This window comes from Aythya marila, assembly GCF_965140915.1.
Source record: "Aythya marila genome assembly, chromosome: 25".
Classification (NCBI taxonomy): Eukaryota; Metazoa; Chordata; class Aves; order Anseriformes; family Anatidae; genus Aythya; species Aythya marila.
The window spans coordinates 3646285-3664248 of NC_139066.1; the positions used below are offsets into that span (position 1 = coordinate 3646285).

The window sequence follows — 17964 nt, forward strand, 5'->3', positions numbered from 1 at the left end:
GCATCCCATTACCTGAGACCCGCAGCCTCTGCTCCCTCCCTCAGCACGGGCGTGTTTGTGTGACCACACACCATAAAGGCAAACTTCGAGCTACTTTTTACAAAAGCCACAGATGTGTGTTTTCTACTCTCCGTGCAGCACCTGGCAGATCTGGCTCTGGCATGTTTCAAATACATCTGCCATAAGGCACAGCGAAAAGCTGCCCAAAAAAAAAAAAAACAAAAAGCCACAAAGGGACCCAGAAATGCCTTGGGGAGACCAGCTAACACCCTGCAGCACATGAGATACTTCTGAGACATGGTGCAGCCCCGTAACCACTGTCAGAAATGCTTTAAGGTGCTCTCCGAGGCAGCTTTTGCCTCTCTCGCATCCCATCTCCTTACCTTGGCTTTCGTTTCTTGTGTTCCTGTACTGGCAGGTCGGGAGGTGACAGAAGAGACTCGTTTAGAGGTGGAAGCAGGGCTGGAGGGTGTTTTCGGAGGGGTTGTGCTAGAGGAGGTGTGTCGATGGGGGGGGATGGAGGGTCTATCGCCTGGGGGGTTGGCGGTGGAAGGTGAGGATTTCTTAAACATGGAAACAAAATCAAATTGGAACAAAAAAAAAATCAGTATGGGAGGGGAACAGAAAGGGATGGCTGACATTAGATAGGATTAGAAGGTGCAATGCAGAAGCAGGCGTGGGACAGGAGACAGCTGGCACTGCCCTGTCCTTGAGGCACAGAATTAGACAAAGGCGCAGGTCCTGGGGCACTGCTGAGGTCCCACGGCTGCACCAGGACACGGTGACAGCCAAGCCCCCTCCCAGGGGATGCAGCGTGTCCTTGCCACCACCCTCCACACCATTTTAGCACCCAAACTGCTCCATTTTCTCCCAGACCACTGGCAGTGAAGCTGCAGGATCGCCACACAGACACCAGGCGCAGCAGCACCACCACCACCAGCACTTCTGGGAGACGCAGACGGCTGCTCCCAGGTCCCTCAGCCCCATCACACCTGCTTTATCAATAACAGCTTGCTATTAAGTTCCTTGTCAACCCTGCCAAACTTCCCTAGAAAAAGACTCCATTTCCTACTGTTTGGAAGGAATTACATGCCTCGCTTTAACTCTTCACCCACTACTGTCTATCAGCTTGCCCATTATCTTGCCCAGACACTGGCCAGACTGAGCTGAACATCCTCCACATCAGCGCTGTGGCAGGTACCTTCCAAACTTCTGCAATTTAGCCACTATTAAACTCTGTTCCTCCTGAAGAACATGGCATCTGCAAGAACTAGATTATATAATTTCATTTTTTAATTAGACGTCTTGCTCTTTGCGCTGTTATGACACTCATCCCTGATACAACCCAATGCAGCACGGAATTTGCTTTTGCACCAGTTTGGCCCAGCAAACCCAGCCTGCTGCTCCCTGGTTTTGGGCTGAGAAAATGATTTTCCTAACTGCCTGCACAACCCCCACGAGCCACATCTTTGTTTTCAGTTGCCCTGTCTCCTTGCCCTCCAAGATCACCACGGATTGCACCATCCAAACCAGGGCGAGGGAAGACAAAAATAAAAATGCTCTTGGAAGAAAGACTGAAGGATGGAAGGTAATGGCAGGGTTTGGCACAGCCCAGTCCAGGAGAGCAGGAGAGGAAGACAGGAACATGCACAACCCACACAGGTGGGCTGATATCGTGGTGGGTTTATTTTTTAGCTTACCTTCGGTTTCTTTTCCTCAGCTTCAGCCCCTTCCTTGTCTTTGCTGTCAATACGAGCTGACAAAGGGAAACACAGACAATTACACTTCTTGGGACTGGGAGGTAAGCTCCAGCCAGCTGAGCACGTCTGTGCTAGGGTAACACGCATGCTGGGGTGGTGTTACACCTTGCTGCTCTCGCTTAAATTAAATCCCGTTCCTAGAAGTATGAGCAAGTTATAAATGTTGTATCGTAAGCACGTCGTGTCTGGGTTAGCAGATTATCCTGTTCTCAGGCAGTGATGCATTAGTCATCGCTGGAGCATCAGACACACACAAGCTCTGTGTTTTGCCCAGATTTGCAGTCGGTTCCAGTAACACCCATTTAATTTAGGACAGAACAGCCCTCTTTGTCCCTAAATGCGAGTCTCCCTCATTAAAACAAACACCCAGTTGGCTCTAACAACCACACAGACGCAGACTAAAACTGCAGACTAGAACTGCGTGCCTCCATTTGGGTCAGGCCCTGCAGGGTCTGAGCATTTTAGCTGCTGTCCTGTTTGGTTCACACCAAGCATTTGGTGACTCTCACAGCGTTTCACTGCTTTGTCCCGTTAGTCCACGAGCAAAACAGTGCAGGACTGCAGTCATTAGGAGATTACAAGCAGGGAGGAAGTAACGTTTGTACCACAGGGCACTCGTAACAAAGCCCCTTTTCTCCACCTTCAGCTAATGCCTCCCTAATCTGGGAGGAAAAGCTGCTGATCCTCGCCCCAGCATTTGGAAATAGCCCTGGTGGGTCAGCCCTCGACCAACGCTGTTAATGCAGCGCCGAGACCCTGACCCCATCCCAGCAGCCAGAGTGCTGCAGAGGCTGAACAGCCACAAAATACCTCTGGGCTTGAAGGAAAAGCTCATTAATTAATTAAGGAAATTCCTCCTATTGAATCAGAAACTGGCTGACGCTGAGCGATGCATCTGCAACCCACCGCTGGTTCCAGGCTCTGATGACAGCGAGAGCAAGCCATGCTGGCACCCTGCAGCCCATGTGCAAAGCTTTCTGCTGGCGTATCGGGAGCGATGCGATGAGAAATATGTCCTGAGCTTTAGCTCCACGAGGAAAAGCTACATCAACAATTTCTTTGTCAACCCCACGCAGCAAAGAGCACGCTTCTCTCTGCTGCAAACCAGAGAGAGAGGCGGGGAGCAGGATTTGGGGGATAGGGAGGCAGCCAGGACAGCTTCGGGGACGTGGCGCTGGAGTGAAAGGCAGAGCTTCCCCACAGCCAGACCCCAAAAGCCAGAGGGGAGGCATGAGATGGTGAAGTGACCATCGGGTTTTGATGTGTCCCGCTGCCCCAGCTTCTCACCACAACTCGCTGCAAAATCTGCCCTTCTGCACCGAGCAGGCTCCTCTGCGACACCCCCGACCCCCAGAAAAAGCAGAAAATTGCTCTTGGAGAAAGAAAAGGACCGAGAGCTGCCCTGCGGGCCAGGATCCTCATGCTTTGAGGGGTGAACTCAGCCCTTCACCCAGCTGAAGCTGAGACTACAGCAGCTCCGGCCTCCCACTGCCCCCCAGGTGCTTGCGGTGGAGGATGCCCAGCCCAGAGACACGCAGCCCCCGTTGGAAGTGTCCACCCTGCCGGACACCCCAAACGCAGCCGTCACAGCGGCCGTCCCAGACACGCCATCCCGAGCCAGGATGGAAGCGGGTGCTGTGTGAGAGCACTGGAAATGCCCTGCAGAAGGTCCAGACCTTGCCTCCAACGGCAGTCAGCGGTTTTAAGGGAAAACTATGGGAAAAAGGACCAAGGCAGGGTCTTTTCCCGGGTCTGACCTATCTCAGTTGTGCTTTTCCTTCTCCCTCCTGGTGAGGAAAGGCGATACGAGGAGTTATTGGGGTGGTCAGCGGACACGGGTCTAGGAAGAAGCCACAGCGTGCGCCGGGTTAGCCCCGCACACCATGCCAGGACAGCGCCAGCCGGTGTTCCTCCTCTGGGAAAGCGCCGGGGGCGAGGTGAGGAGCCCACCCCCCAAATCCGAGGAGACCGAAACAAACCCAGGAGAACCAAGCACCATCGGGACAGCCCAGCACCATGCAAAGGGGGGCGCAGAACCAAAGCGTGAGGGTCCGGCGGGGACGCCAGGATGTCCGGGATTAAATCACGGGGGGAAGGAAGGGGAGGGAGAAGCAGCGGTGCTCTGTAGATCAGTCGGCAGCACAGGTCCAGGCCATTTCCAAAGCAGCGGGATTCGAGAGGTGGCAGCAAGCTGGAGGAGGCCGGGGCAGCCTTGTGGGGAGCGGGCAGGCGGTGCGCACGCACCTTTCAGGAGGGGCACGCGGCTGCCTGCTTTGTCTGCAGCGGGGGCACTCGGCTTCTTCCTGGGCGTCCGGCGTCCTCCTGCCTCCGGCACAGCCTCTTCCAGAGCAGCATCTTGGTCTTTTGCGTCGTCTTCAGACCGAGCAGGGAGGCTGGGTGTTTCCAGCAAGGGTCTGGCATCCTCTCCCTCGCCGGGCTCAGCTTCTGCCTGGGAGGTGGCTGCAGCAGGCTCTGGTGGGGCGGTGTCTGTGTATTCTTCCCCCCTCTCTGGCTGTCTCCTCTCCTCTTGGTCCTCTTCTGCTTTTCGTGCTTCGGTTTCACCAGGTAGCACCTCTCTCGGCGTGTCTCCGAGGCCATCGTGGGACTTCTTTTCTCCAAAGGCAGATTCTTCAAGGGTTTCCTTGGTTGCTGCTGCACAGAACCCTGCTTCAGGTCCTGGAGAAACGCGCTGTCCCAGCAGGGAAGGCAAATCCTGCTCAGAAGTCTCATCAATATCACGGTCCTCATCTCCTTCCCGGCTGCTGGCATCTTCTTTTAGCGGGGCTCTGGTATCCAAAGGAGATGGCCCGTCCTTACTGCGGGGGTCAGCCGTGCCTCCTGCTCCTGCCAGCCCCGCAGCGCTCACATCAGCACCCAGCTCTGCTCCCAGCTCTGCATCCACGCCGATGCCTTCCCTGCCTCGATGATCCCACACCTCGTCATCTTCAGGTGGTCTGGAGTCCTGGTACATGTCCAGGGGGATTGGGATCGTGACCTCGATCCTGGTGGGAGCAGCCTTCGGTTCTTGTGACGGAGGAGGCTCCTGGAGAGCCCCGGCCACCTGCTTTGTGGGCTGGCTTTCTCTTTTTATCACATCTCCCACGGGCTCTTTAGGGCCAGGCTGTAGCTCTGGAGAGCCCGGCTCCCCTGGAGCTGAAGACGCAGAGTACGAAGCGTGGGCAAACAATTAGCAAGGGCACGGCAAACAGGCAGTCACGGAACGCGGCAGGGAGACTGAGGAGTTGTACTGTTGATCTAGAGGGTAAGAGCGAGTCCACCCTGCCCCATTCAGCAAAATGTGGGACCCTGACCCCAGGGGGATTGGAAATAGTGACAGGCACAGCGGAAGGAAGGCTCCCTGGAGTCTCAGGGGAGGCTGACGTACCCCAGTGTGCCAACACTGCCTCACCTGTGCTGCGAGCTGGCCATGAACACATCCAGCTTCTCATCCACCATCGCCATCGGACCACCAGCTGGCAAGCAAAGGGCCTGAACAAATCAGGCCAGGCACCCTCCCCTCCTTCGTGGGCTTACAAAACCCTGGAGGCCTCTTTTCCCTTCCAGGAGATGCTCATGCAGACATCACGCACCCAGTTATAACCTCCCAGAGCTCAAACCTTCTCTGCTTTCCTCTCTAGGTCATTTCTAATGAGCTTGGAAAAGAGCACCCCAATGTCCCCTCTCTTACGCTATGTATTTCGACAGCCAGTGGGGCAAAGAGCCTCAGTGGAAAGGACTGCAAGTAAAAGGTGGCTGTAACTACACAGCCACAGCAGTTTTGGACCACGCATCCACTCGTCAGTGTTCCAGCAGCGCTGCCACCATTCAGACATGGTGACATTTAAAACCCAAAACTTAAGGTCACAGAGACACAGATCTTTTTTTTTTTTAGAGTAAAAGAGACAATTATGTTCTATCGCTGATCTCATGCATGACACAGAACTTCACAATTTCACCCAACAATTGCTGCATTAAGCCATATATTCTGGTTGAGCTGGAGCATTTCTGCTAGGAACTCATCCGACTGAAGCAGAGATGTACTGAGGCATGGAGAATTCACCCCGAGCACAGGTAAATTGCTCTGAGTCAACTGCTCCTGGAAGAACGTGCACCTTATATTCTGAATTTGTCTGCCTTCAAATTCTCTTTGGTCTTTTTGAGTACTGAAGAGCCTCGATTAGAGCACTTCAGTACCAAGATTCCAGCTCTTTCTTTGTTAGGTGAGAGAGATTAAAAGAGGACAAGAAGGAGTCAAGACTGACTCAGTCTTTTAGCAATGGTCTCCCCATTTTAAGAGAACATAATGGTTAAATGAGACTACCACACAAAGACCTCCGGAACTGTGGTTTAAGAGAAACCTTAAAGTGGCATCTATTGGCAAGGGAGTATTTGAAACGTGGCATCAAGAAGCTCCTTTTGCAACCACATAGTTTGAAGAGTGTTTCTGCAGGAGCCAGCACACTGTCCTGGCTCATTTCTGCTGCCAACAGGACCATTAAGGGCTGCTGGGGATGTGGACAGGCAATTCATTAGCTGTGGCAAAATGTGCAGCACCAGGTCGGGAGCTGGCAGAACACCAGCACGGCAAAAATTCACGGCACCGTGAATCAGAAGATGCTTTTCCACCTGAGACTCCAAAGGCGTTTTAACACGCTCCATCTTCACTCCGGAGATCATTGTTTCAAATCCCACAACACAAAAAACGAAGGTAGATAGTAATGAGATATCCACGGCTGTGTGCATGCATCGATAATCGTATTTTCCTCCGAATCAAAGACAATCACATCATCATTAAAAGGAAGCAGCACATTATTAAAAGTCCATTTTCAGAGAAGTAACAGTTTACATAAGAACTTAGAAACGTTGTATTGGTCATATCAGAGCTCCAGCTAGCTGCATATATGACAGCTCCCCAAATATGACAGCTGAAAGATCCCAGGACAATATAGAAAGGTCCTATTAAAAATCTGGTGATGAACAGCAGCTAGAACCAGACTAAACAGGGCAGGCAGAAGACGTAGCTTTACCCCCTCCTGCTAACAATCTTGATTTCTTTTTTAGCGACGCCACTACTTTAAATACAGAAGAGTTGCTAACCTGAGACCCACCGGACAGGTAAGCAAATGCTGTATTTTAATTGCAAGAAGCAGAATGAGTAACTGTGCTGTGTGGAAAGCAAAGACCTCAGTTATTCCCTGAGAAAGCAGAGACCTAGCTACTTCTTGAAAAGAGATGGATGTTTGTAAATGCACTAATTCAGTCATGGAGGAAAGACACTGACCAAGCAGCTTGAGGAATTTGTAGCGTGTAACAAAACTACCTTACAAAATAGGATTTAACTGGCTTTGTAAACAGCACACAAAATTAGAGATATAATATATGAGTGTGAGCAAGTTGGCTATGTCAAAGGGATTTCAAACCCCTAAGTCTGCCTCACTGGGCACAGAATTCAGCTAGCACTGGGTGCTTTGGAAGAATCCCATCCTCAAGTTTTCACTCGAGTCTGAATTGAGCAGAGTCAAGGCAGGCTTCCAGATAGCCAGGAGGGCCCCGGATAATTACTTGGCTCATCTGAGCAGATGCACAATTAATGCTCTAGAAATGCTCACAGCCCATCGTGCCTTTGTCAGTTCTGTTCCTGGAGGCTGGGATGAGAAAACAATGCCCTTAATGATACATCAAGGGTATCAGTGAGTAGGTTTGAGATCGACTTTTAAGTTGATAGGAGTCAAATAATTCACTCCTTTCACATGCAGGGCCCCAAATTGACCCTGCTTGGTATCGAGCAGTGCCCCCAGCTACCTGCACCATCCCGGCTCTGTTCAGTACTTTTCCTAGCCTGGAGGATGCTCTCTTTTGCAACCTGGTGCTTTGTAACCAAGCACCAGATGGTTTCAGCCATCTGAGAGACAAAGCTGGTACGTGAAAAGCTGCAGTTCCCTGAAATGACTGTGTGGGGACATTCCCAGCGTGTGTGACCCTCCCGGCAGGAACAGGGAGAACTTCATCGCAGAAGAAAACCCCAAGCCACCAGCAGCACTAACTGGACCCAGTAAGAGAAGCTGGACTAACCTTGAGCGGCGTCTCCTGCAGCGTGGTCCTCCAGGTTGGGGGTGGCTCCTACGCCCGCCTCTTCAGCTGGTCCCAGGTCAGAGGAAGAAGGGGAAAAAACACGATCAAAACCACAAGAATTAAGTTTGAGCATGTCTGGAGAATGTATTTACCTCCTTGCTGATTCTGCCCATCACTGCTGTACTACGAGCAGGGCAGCATCAGAAAGGGAATTGACGCGTGCCGACGATCAACCTAGCCAGATTTATTCAGCATGTGCTGTACCAGGCTGGAGGAGCATTTCACCAAGTCCTGGGTGGGAGCTTAGCACAGGCTCCTTCAGGCAGAGGTGGAGAAAACAAGCTGTAAAGGAGCAGGGAAACCTGTGGATTTTCATCCCCACCTAGCAGTTACACTGCCGGTGGCACTCACATGAAGCCTGCCTCCGATCTGCGCCTTGCCTCCTCAGTGTCTTCCACCTTGCTTACTGCAACCAACTCTGCCCAGGCTATTTGATGCCAACTAATCTCTGTTTGGTATGAATCTGCTGCTTCAGGAATATGGGTACAATAGAGAAGCATAATTTTCTTCATGGCAGTGATAATTTGTCTCTACCAGAATTATTTCCAAGTATTATATAAATACCTTCAAACCAACCTAATCAATTACACTTGTACGCCACAGTTCTAGAGTCAAACTAGGAATTTCTCCATTTTCCTCCTTTTTTTCCCAAAGAGTTCTGGAGAAACTGCTTCCTCCTGGCTCCCTGGTGCTGTGCAGACACTGCACGTCCCTCCCGGCCAGCGAGCTGCCCCCTTCCAGGGCTCCTCCAGCAGCCTGGGATGGATGCAGGACAGGCAGTTCACCTGTGGGGCTGAGCTGTGGGGCTGTGCCGGTGTTTGGGCACTGGCAGAAGCCTATTTCTACCCACTGCCTTTCTGAGAACCTGCTTGAATTTCCTGGGGAACCCAGCAGCTACCACACAGGGGCCAGACACTCGTTTTCCACAGACAGGCCTGGTCCTCTCATGGGGTCCTGCTGGGCTGTACACACAGCTCTACCTCTGAGACCCCAATATACACAGTTTTTCCTCTGAGAGACCCCCATTGCTCCTTGCCAAACCAGGCCCGGGTGCAGGGAGTCCCCACAGAGCATTCGGGCTGAATTAGCCCCTTCCCTTCCTCTGCGTTATCCCTAAAACACGCCGCAGCAGCCTGGTTTCCAGCCACCACTCCCGAGAGAGCCGCAGGAGCTGGGCCGAGGCAGGGGGCCACGAGACGAGCAGCAAGGCCCGGTGGCCACCGGCAGAGGGGCAGGGATGACCGGGATCTGCAGGTCACAGATGGCTTGGGAAGGGACCGCGCTTAGCCTGGAGATGGGAGGCGAAGCCACAAAGAGACACCAGATAGAAAGATTTAGAAAGATTGCCAGATGAGGAGCTGAGAAAGAGAGAAGGAAAAGCCGCGAGTTTCCCCCAGGCTGGGGAAGGCAAGAAGGAAGCTGTAAGCTAGGAAGGATTTCTGCAGGCCATGGAGAAGGAAGAAGGAAGCGTCAGGAGCAAAGCAAGCCTGCGAAAGGTTTGGTCGTTTTGAAGCACCAACCAGTGCAGCTCTCTGCCCTGTCTGCATCAAGAGATGAAGCTGTGCCTTGGTCTCCCTCACCTGTGGTTCCTTCTGGGATCTCTCCGTGCTGTTCGACACCACCCTGATCCTCTTGGTCTCCTTCCTCCACTAAAGGTGCTGTGGCATCTGAAAAACAACGCAGCTTTCACATAGCCGGTGAGCGGCAAGGCCCTGGGGGGAGGCAGGGACGTTTCTGGAGATGGTTTTGCTCAGAAAAGCACCCGGCTCCCTCCCTCGAGCCAGGCCTTGTGGGTGGAGACAGCCGAGCACGACACAGCAAAGCCAGTCCCTCGGGGACACCACGAGCTGTCCCCTCTGCCACACAAACCACACGTCTGCATCTCCTAAGGCAGCTGGAGGCTTTGCCATAAACTCTGTCTGAAAATACAGAGCTGAGGCCAGCCACTGGGCCTGCAGCTCCCTTCGATCCCTTCCTGAACTATCTGTGCCCTGCCAGAGGGCAATCTGCTCGTCCTGACAGCCCTCATCCGACTGGAAAGAGGTTCAACATCCCTTCTTTTATGTCCTGATTTCCTGAGCCACACGCACAGAACAGAGCTGTGCTACAGCTCACTGCCAGCCCACACCTTTAACAAGCCAGAGCTGGGACTAGTCAGCATCTCTGCACGTCTTTCTTTTTGATAATTTGTGCAGATAATGCCTTTATCTATCCAAGAGGCAGACACCCAGGATTCTGCCTCAGATTCTGCCTCTTCCTGGCTAAAGGAACACAAAAAGTGCAGTTAATTAAAACAGTGAACAAGTCCCTAGACTACTTCCAAATGAGATTTCTTCCACAACGTGGCATTCAGTGGCACTGAGTCCTACCCATAGGACCTTTACACCAGCACAAGGTTTTGTTCCGTGTATAGACTCTGTCCATCTCATCATTCAGCACGAATGATGCCGTACTGATGAACACATAAATACAGACGGATCAAAAAAAGAGCTGTGAGGCACAGCTAGCTCTGAGAGTGCTGTGAGTATCTTGGTGGTGCACCATGTGCACACCTCTGCCCCTGGGAGCAATGTGGGATTGCTCCTGGCTGTGCTGAGCTGATGGGATCCTGTGGTCACCACGTAAAAAGCCTTCAGGAAACAACCCACAAGCAACTCGCTCAACTACGAGCAACATTTCACACTCTCAGCCGTAGGCTTTCCAACCCAGTGTCCACCTTTAAATGAATTATCTCGTTCTGCAGTGGCAAACCTCACTTGTGATGAGACTCGTGAAGAGCACTTGTCCAAGAGCACGAATACTCCTGCTAAGAAACCCCAGCAGAACAAGGCACAGTGAGTTTTTTGGCAAGGTTTACCACGACCCCATCCATCATGGTTTCAAAGCAGTAAGTCAAAGAGCTCCCACCTTCCGTAGTTGGGGTGCTCTTAGCGTCAGATGTTTCAGAAACAGGCTCATCCGATCCATCATCGACTGGTATCTGAAGGGGATAGCCTGGAAAACATTCAAATGCTTAGAACAAGTCCTTGGCTACGAGTCACGGCCTACGTGTTACGAACCTCTACCAGCCCAGATCCACAGCAGCAAGGAATTGGAGAGTGTAAAATACCTCAGTGAGCAAGCAAAGCGTGAAAATGCCAACCAAAAGCACCGGTGCCATCGCCAAAAAGAACAAGCAGGAGCCCACCAGCAAAAGAAAAACCCAGTGAACCAGAGAGCTAGAAAGCATGGCACAAGCAGGAAAAGAGATCTCAGCAACATAAGCAGAAAAGATGTGCAATATTTGAGGGGTTGTTGTCCTCTCTGCCATCCCTAGAGCCGTTAGCTTCCCTCCCAGAGCAGGCTCCCGAACATTTCCACGATGTGTTAATTCTCGTCACTGCAAACCAGCAAGTCTCTGTAAAGGGCTCGGTGCAGCACGTAACGTACAATGTGAAGGCTTGGTTGCAAAAGTCATCTTTTGGAAGAGCAGGGCAAGAAGCACAAATCTCCTCTTTGCAAGGAGTCTGGGCAAATAAAATAATATCATGAGCACTGGAGAAAATGGCTTGGAAAAGAAGATTCAAACTAATGTAAGTGAAATCCCTGGGAAGCTGTGATGTGCAAAGATGGGACTACAAGCTGCGAGAAGCTCTGACTGAAATGTGTTATACAACCCATGAGGAATGGATGCTATGGATTCTCTTCAGAAGAGAGAGACAAACCCACTTATCTGGTGTAGGCTGTGGCCAAAGCACCTCAAGAAAAGAAAACCAAGATGATGTTTACATGGAGCATAGCCAGGAGTGAGTCCCACGTCTGCTGGTGTTGTGTGGGCTTCCAAGCTCAACTGTGGAGCATGGTGGAATGAGAAAGGAAAGGCTTCTCGAGAAATGCAGGTCTGAAATGTGGGACAAAAGACCCTTGCGTGGCTCCTGCTAGCAGAGCTCTCTGCTCAGTCCTCCCCTCTCCCTGTGCAGGTGAGAAAAGCAGGCAGCAAGCAGCAGCCTTGAGCCGTGTCTCAAAATAAAAGCAGTGCTCTACTTCGATAGCAAACTGAGGAGTGAACACAGAAACACGTGCCAAGCTGCAGCACTAAGATCACCCCAGGCTAGACACCAGAGGGATTTCTGCTCCTGCTGGGCAATGATATCAAACAGCAGCGTTTTCCTACAGCCGTGAACACCGGAGCACCTTGTGGGCCACCCATGTCCCCTGGCTGCAGCCCGCTGGTGCACGGCAACCTTCAAGGTCTCCTCCTGGCCATCCCCAAGACCCCCTTGCTGGCCCTGCTCTCCCCGGTTTTAGCTCTTTCTTCTCCCAGCAGTGGCCAGGGCAGGTCCTTTACACCACCTCCTCCTGGAGGTGCTCACCTGAGGGGATGTGCTTCTCCTGGCCAGCTGCGTGATCCTCCATCGTGGTGACGTCCTGACGCTGCTCCGCCATCTCTCAGCACAGTTACCTGGGGAAGAGGACAAAAAATCATCATGCATCAGGAAAATGCTGGCACCGCACACCCTCACCTGGTGCATTCCCTCCTCCTGCTCCACGCAGCGATTTTGGTTCACCAGCCAAACTCAGGAGCACTAAATACCCACCTGCAAGCAATCGACCAACTTCCAGCCATCTCTTCAGACACCGCGAGGTGTCTGCTTTGTTCCCTGTTCTGATGAGCCCTGAAACCCCATCGCTGTGCTTGGGGAAGGTCAGGGCTCAAGATACACGCTGCCTATTGGGTTTCACACCTGTGCTGCAATATTCCCCGGAGCATCCAATGCAGGCGCCTCCAAGTCTACCAGGAGCAGATTTTATCCGCAGTCGCTGAGTGGAGGGCAGTGGAAAGGGAGCACTAAGGTGCTGAAAATGTATCTACAGAAACGAGCCAACAGAGCACCCATTTTTCATAAAAGACATGTAAAGGAATGGATTTTCTTTGCGCACAGAGGGAAGGTCTAATGATTCCTGCACAAGCACCAGCATGTGCTGGTTGATGCATCCCTCTGCATAAGGGTATGGGTGAATTCTGCCCAGTTGCAACACCAAAACGACCCAGGTGTTTAGGATTTCCAGAGCAAAACACCCATCCTGGTAATCCTGGGCACTGCTCAGCCTCTGCTCTGCCACTGGAGCCTTGGCTGGCAGCAGGGCAGGGATGCCTGAAATGCCGACATCCCTCAGCAGGGCTGTGGTTGGGATTTCCAAAGGGGAGAAGGACTGAAAAACTATGCAGAGCCGACAAACCTCATGTTCAGCCTGCTGGGAAACGGTGCAGAAGGTGCCAGGGAAGCACAAAGCAACAAGAACGTCTTTATTTCATCCCGCTTGCCGCTCAACACCATTCCAAACCCTCACGTTCCTGTGGGTTGGCTTCAGAGGGCGAATCCGAAATTCCCAGCCGAGCCACATGCCCCACAAAGAAATCAAAGCCAGGATCACCTCCCACAGGGCCTGAGCGGGACCAGCACTGGGTCTTGACGCAGAAAAATGCTAAAATTCAGTTATTTTTTCCAGCGAGCATTGAGCTGCTCAAGGAAACGAAGCCGCCAACAAACATCCGCGCCTGCAAAGCATGGACCGTGTTTCTCCTTATCCTCCGTGCTAGCTGGACAGACAGTGGGTTTAGCTGACTTCCTAATAGCTGATATAATTACAGCCAGGGGCAGTGATTAATAACCAGCTATTAAGGGAAATGGCGAGTTTGCCATGACCGCCAGGAGCGCATGGATCCAGCAGCGGGGCTCCGGTTACCAGCAGCAAGGAAGCAAGCTCACGTGGGTTTGTTTGCTGGCAATAAATTCTCTGGATATATGGAACTAAGCAAGAGGGAAGCTCAAATGCCAGTAACCAGATCTTACCCCGTTTTTTTTAAGCCTTGGGAAGATGACTATGCAACTGAATTTCTGCCTTTGACAGCTATAAAGCCACCCGACCTAGCTGTACCGAGGAAGTTCGAGAACTTGCCCTGAAAGAAAATGGTTCACAAAAATGGAGGTATAAAATGGGAAGGAATAAAGTATCCATCGTTTGCCAAAATTTGGGGGGCTGCCCATCACAAATGAACGTCCCTAATTATTTGGGCATATGGCCGCCCTCCTCCCAGGGCTCAAAGGATCGCATTGATGCTATCCTGGTCCCGTTTGGCTGGGACTTGATCCTATTTACAGGTCTAGTTAGCACTGAAATACAAAAATATGTTGTTAACCTAGCATACAGAGGACATAAGAGGGTCCCTGTCCCACTCCCTACTGGTGGCCCCCCCCAGCCCAGCCCAGCTCAGCTCACTAAACCCCTGCAGGTACTAACAGCTCTGCTTCCAAACTGCTGACCCCAAGGCGAACCGCCCACAAACACACTGCTGGATTTCACTGAGGCTTCCTCCTCCTGCCTCCTTCTCTCTTTCCTCCCACCTGATTTTTGGAGAGGAGCACTTAGCCTCTCTCCCAGTCTCCCCAGAAAGACACGTTTCGTGCTTTCTTGCCTCCGGACAAGAATTTCCTGGGACACCATCCAGAGAGGACTCCTGGCTCGACAGCCACTGAGCTCGCGCACCGCGCCGGAGGCTCATCTGCTGGTGCTGTGCACGGCTCCCGCCTCAGCCAAAGCCGTCCTGCTTTTCCCCCGAGCACAGCATCGAGCATCTGTGCAAGCCTGGCACGACAGCAGCGAGCGATGATTCAGCAGAGGCCGGTGGATGTGCCGCTGACCTGCTGTGCTGGGGGTTTTCAGCGCCAGGAAAGGGCTGGGTGTTTTTTAGAGAAGCTGCTGGTTTCGCCGTCTCTCTGAGCACTGCAGAAAGGGCTTTAACGCTGCAATGCTCACGGCCAGGCAGAGGCAGGCTCTGTTCCCCCTGAGCTCCGTGCATACAGCACGATTCAGCCGGAGCTAAAGGAGCGGAGATGTGCCCGGGAGGATACAGCCATTAATTTTGCAGAGATGAAAGGAAGAGCTGCCTGCTCGGCTACAAGGAAAAAGGCACCACCAGCAGCCACAAAGATGCATCAAAAAATCACTCAACGATACCCTGAGAGCCCGAGAAACCTGGCTGCAGCTGAGGAGAAGCCCTGGATGCTCATTTATTTGGCCAGCATGGGGGCACAGTTTGCTGCGCGGAGCAGAAGCGTCTCCCACACGAAGCAGGTCATCCTCCCGTGGGCAGAGGAGGAGACGAGGAGCTCCTCAAACCAGCACGAGCCAAGGGGCACAGACAAGGACCCAGCTCCCACAAGGCTCCCGTGGCATCATGCTTTTAGCAGGAGAAATGCCCGCTCACCAGATGCCTCCTGCACCGCCCCGGACGCGTTTCCTGCAGCTCGCCCTCCGAGGCTGAGATTGAAACCCATCACAGCAAGGCTGATGGAATTTCACCGGGAACAGAGAAGTAAATAAATAAGGGCGGGCACGCAGAGCGAGCCGGTGGGTGAGCAGGAAGGAGCCAGCAGCACCATTATCTCTATGCTGCAAAGCTCTCCCAGCTGAATTCGAAACACGCAGGCCACGGAAAAATCATACAGCCATATTCAGCAGGAACGGCCTCATAAAGACACTTCATGCCTCTCCGATGGATGCTCAGCTGCATTCTCTCTCCTTTTTTTCTCACCCGTTGGACACAGCAAGCTCGGGACCGCGCTGGTGATGCACATGGGGTGGGGACGGATCTGTCCTGCCTGCAAAGCCCCTCTTATTCCAGGGGAACAGCTCGGCTTGGCTTCGGGTTCTTGAGTAATAAATGGAATTGAAGCCCTGAGAAAGTGCCTGTTTTGGATTCAGGTTTTTCTTTTTGAAGAAAGAGGGTCTGGGAATCGCACATGTGAGGAGCTGCTTCGAGTTCTGGACAACGCCTGTAATGACGATCTGTTTCTCCAGTGGGGGACGGGGAAATCCCTCTCAGGGAAAAACATAAGGGGAGAAACGCTCCAAAACGCCTGTAATAACAGCCCCACCTTGAAGCAGTGGCTTGGTAATGTATAATTACACCAACGAGAGCTGCCCGGAGATAAACTTTGGCAGCACCTTCTGCTTGGCAGATAAGGCACAAGCCCCCCTGAGCACCTTATCCGTTTCCAGCAGAACCATTGTCGTTCTCAGGACCACTATCTGCAACCCTACAGCCCGCCCCGTTACGAACAGCTCCTCCAAACCTCGCATTTTTCAAACCCGCAGCCCGCCTTGTGAGGGAGGAGGCGCCTTTATTTTGGGGCCCTTCCCAGCTGTGCAGCAAGGCACGCGAGGAGGCACCGCGGGGCCAGGGCAGGAGAAAGCGGCCACTTTCTGGCAGTGCCAGCTCTCCCACCAGCACCTCTGCTGGTGCAAACTGGTCAGGTCCCTCGTCCTAAATCCAATTTTTCAGGTTTGGCTGTTTTTTGCCGTTTGCACCAGTGCAGGAGGAGCAATTGGTGTTGTATGACGGCGCGCGGCCCTGGAGGTGGTTTGGAGGACGGAGCAGTGGTGCTGGGCTCCCAGCTGGGTTGGGAGGAGGTTCGGGAGGCTGGGGGCTAAGCCCAGAGCTGCCGAAACCAGGAGCAGCCCCTGCTGGGTTTAAATGGTGGCGTTGTGTGGCTCAGGCCCAGGGTGGTCCCTGCGGGACTCTTGTGCAAAATGGTAGGGGCTAAAAGCCTAAGTGGACGTGGCTAAAAAAGCAGTTTCCAGCCCAAAAGAGCCCAAAGCCTGCAGGACCAGGAGAAGTCTGGAGCGAAGCGAGGCAGAGCTTTAACAGCCACCGACATCACTGGGGTTGGGGTCAGGACGTGAGAGCTGTCAGAGTCAGCTCAAGGTCCAGAAGGCATTGAAAACAGGAAAAAAAATGGTTTTCCTTGTGGGATTTGGCAAGGATGCTGAAAGCGCCATCAGCACTCCCCCAGGAGGCTGCACAGACCTGGCTGTGGGGTCTCTGCTCGGCGTGGCAGCTCCCGTACCGCCGTCTGTGCGGTTTGCACCGAGCTTTCGGCACCAGCCCGACCTCAATTCCTCTGCAGGATGCAGTGCTCAGGAGCTGGGGTGCCAGAGCCACAGCCCTGGCATCGTCCTGCACCCTGATGTGATTCAGAAATTAAAGCAGCGCTCCTCTCCCATCGCCTGGTCCAAAGTGTATTTCCTAGAGGTGTCAGGAAAATGGTTTGGTGTGGTCTGAGCCGTGGGGAGCTCAACCAGAGCCGGGGTGGCACTGCCTGAGCGGAGCCCAGTGCTGGGCTCCTGGCACCTCCCCAGCACCACCCGCACGCGTGAGAACGGGGCCAGGCAGCGCAGCAGCACCTCCTCCCTCCACGAGGGCTCCAGCAGCAAGCACTGTTTCACAAAGAGGGGAGAACAGCCTGTGCAAACCAGGATTACTAAAGAAAAAACAATAAATGACCAAAATGCGCAATAAATTCTCCATTAGAGCACACCAAAGCCTTGTGTACGGGGCACAAACCAGCCCCAGGTGTCGGTAAGAAACTCCTTGGTGCTGCAGCACCTTCCTCCTCCTGCCCCATGCCTCCTGTGCTACAGACTGCAGGGTCTGGTGCTGTGATTCCTGCAGGGCCAGCAGCGATGGCACAGCACACGCAGCACACACAGCACACGCAGCACACGCAGCGCTCACCCTGCTCCCCTGGGACCAAGCCTGGGCAGCTTCACGCCCCACTCAGGTCCGGCAGCCCCGAGCCTCAATCCCTCAGCAAAAGGTTTCCTCGCCGTGAGAGGCGAAGAAAAACAGGGCTGGAGAACACCTACCCCACGGAGAGCGGCCCGGGGAGGGAAGCAGGTGCCGGGGACCACGCAGCTGCGCTTCGGTGGTGCTGGGTTCGCGCGGTGTGTTCCAGCCAACGTCGCCAGCACGGTCACAAAGGGGCACGGAACCGCGGCCCCGCAGCCCTCCTGCTGCCAGGGGCTTACCTGCAAGGGCAGCCGGCGCCCACTCGTGCTGCTTAAAAATGAAAACTCACCAAACATCAGCTATCTGATCAGTGTTACCTCTGAAAGGTGATCAAACGCAAGCAGGGGGGTTCACAAAGCAGGCTTCCGCCTGGATTACTCAATTAAAACGGAGTGACGGCCCTGTGAAACACCACCAGCCTGAAAGGCGCTTCATAATTCATAAGCAACTCCCTTTTCA

General features: G+C 53.1%; 1 protein-coding gene across 10 annotated transcripts in view; it reads right to left on the bottom strand.

Moving 5' to 3' along the window:
- MAPT (microtubule associated protein tau) overlaps positions 1-17964 on the bottom strand; it is a 41156-nt gene that overhangs the window by 12399 nt on the left and 10793 nt on the right. For 7 of the 10 annotated variants that reach the window (XR_014319053.1, XM_082779067.1, XM_082779068.1 and 4 more), the window contains exons 2-8: positions 12245-12333; positions 10800-10886; positions 9473-9559; positions 7833-7898; positions 4005-4913; positions 1701-1756; positions 384-563 (exon numbers count right to left, since the gene is read on the bottom strand). Coding sequence is in view for 9 of the 10 variants with exons in the window: in XM_082779067.1 (XP_082635193.1) it covers positions 384-563; positions 1701-1756; positions 4005-4913; positions 7833-7898; positions 9473-9559; positions 10800-10886; positions 12245-12317 (1458 nt within the window). In the remaining variant the exon portion in view is untranslated. The remainder of the gene's footprint in view (positions 1-383; positions 564-1700; positions 1757-4004; positions 4914-7832; positions 7899-9472; positions 9560-10799; positions 10887-12244; positions 12334-17964) is intronic. The other 3 variants (XM_082779071.1, XM_082779070.1, XM_082779064.1) reach the window with 1 other exon arrangement.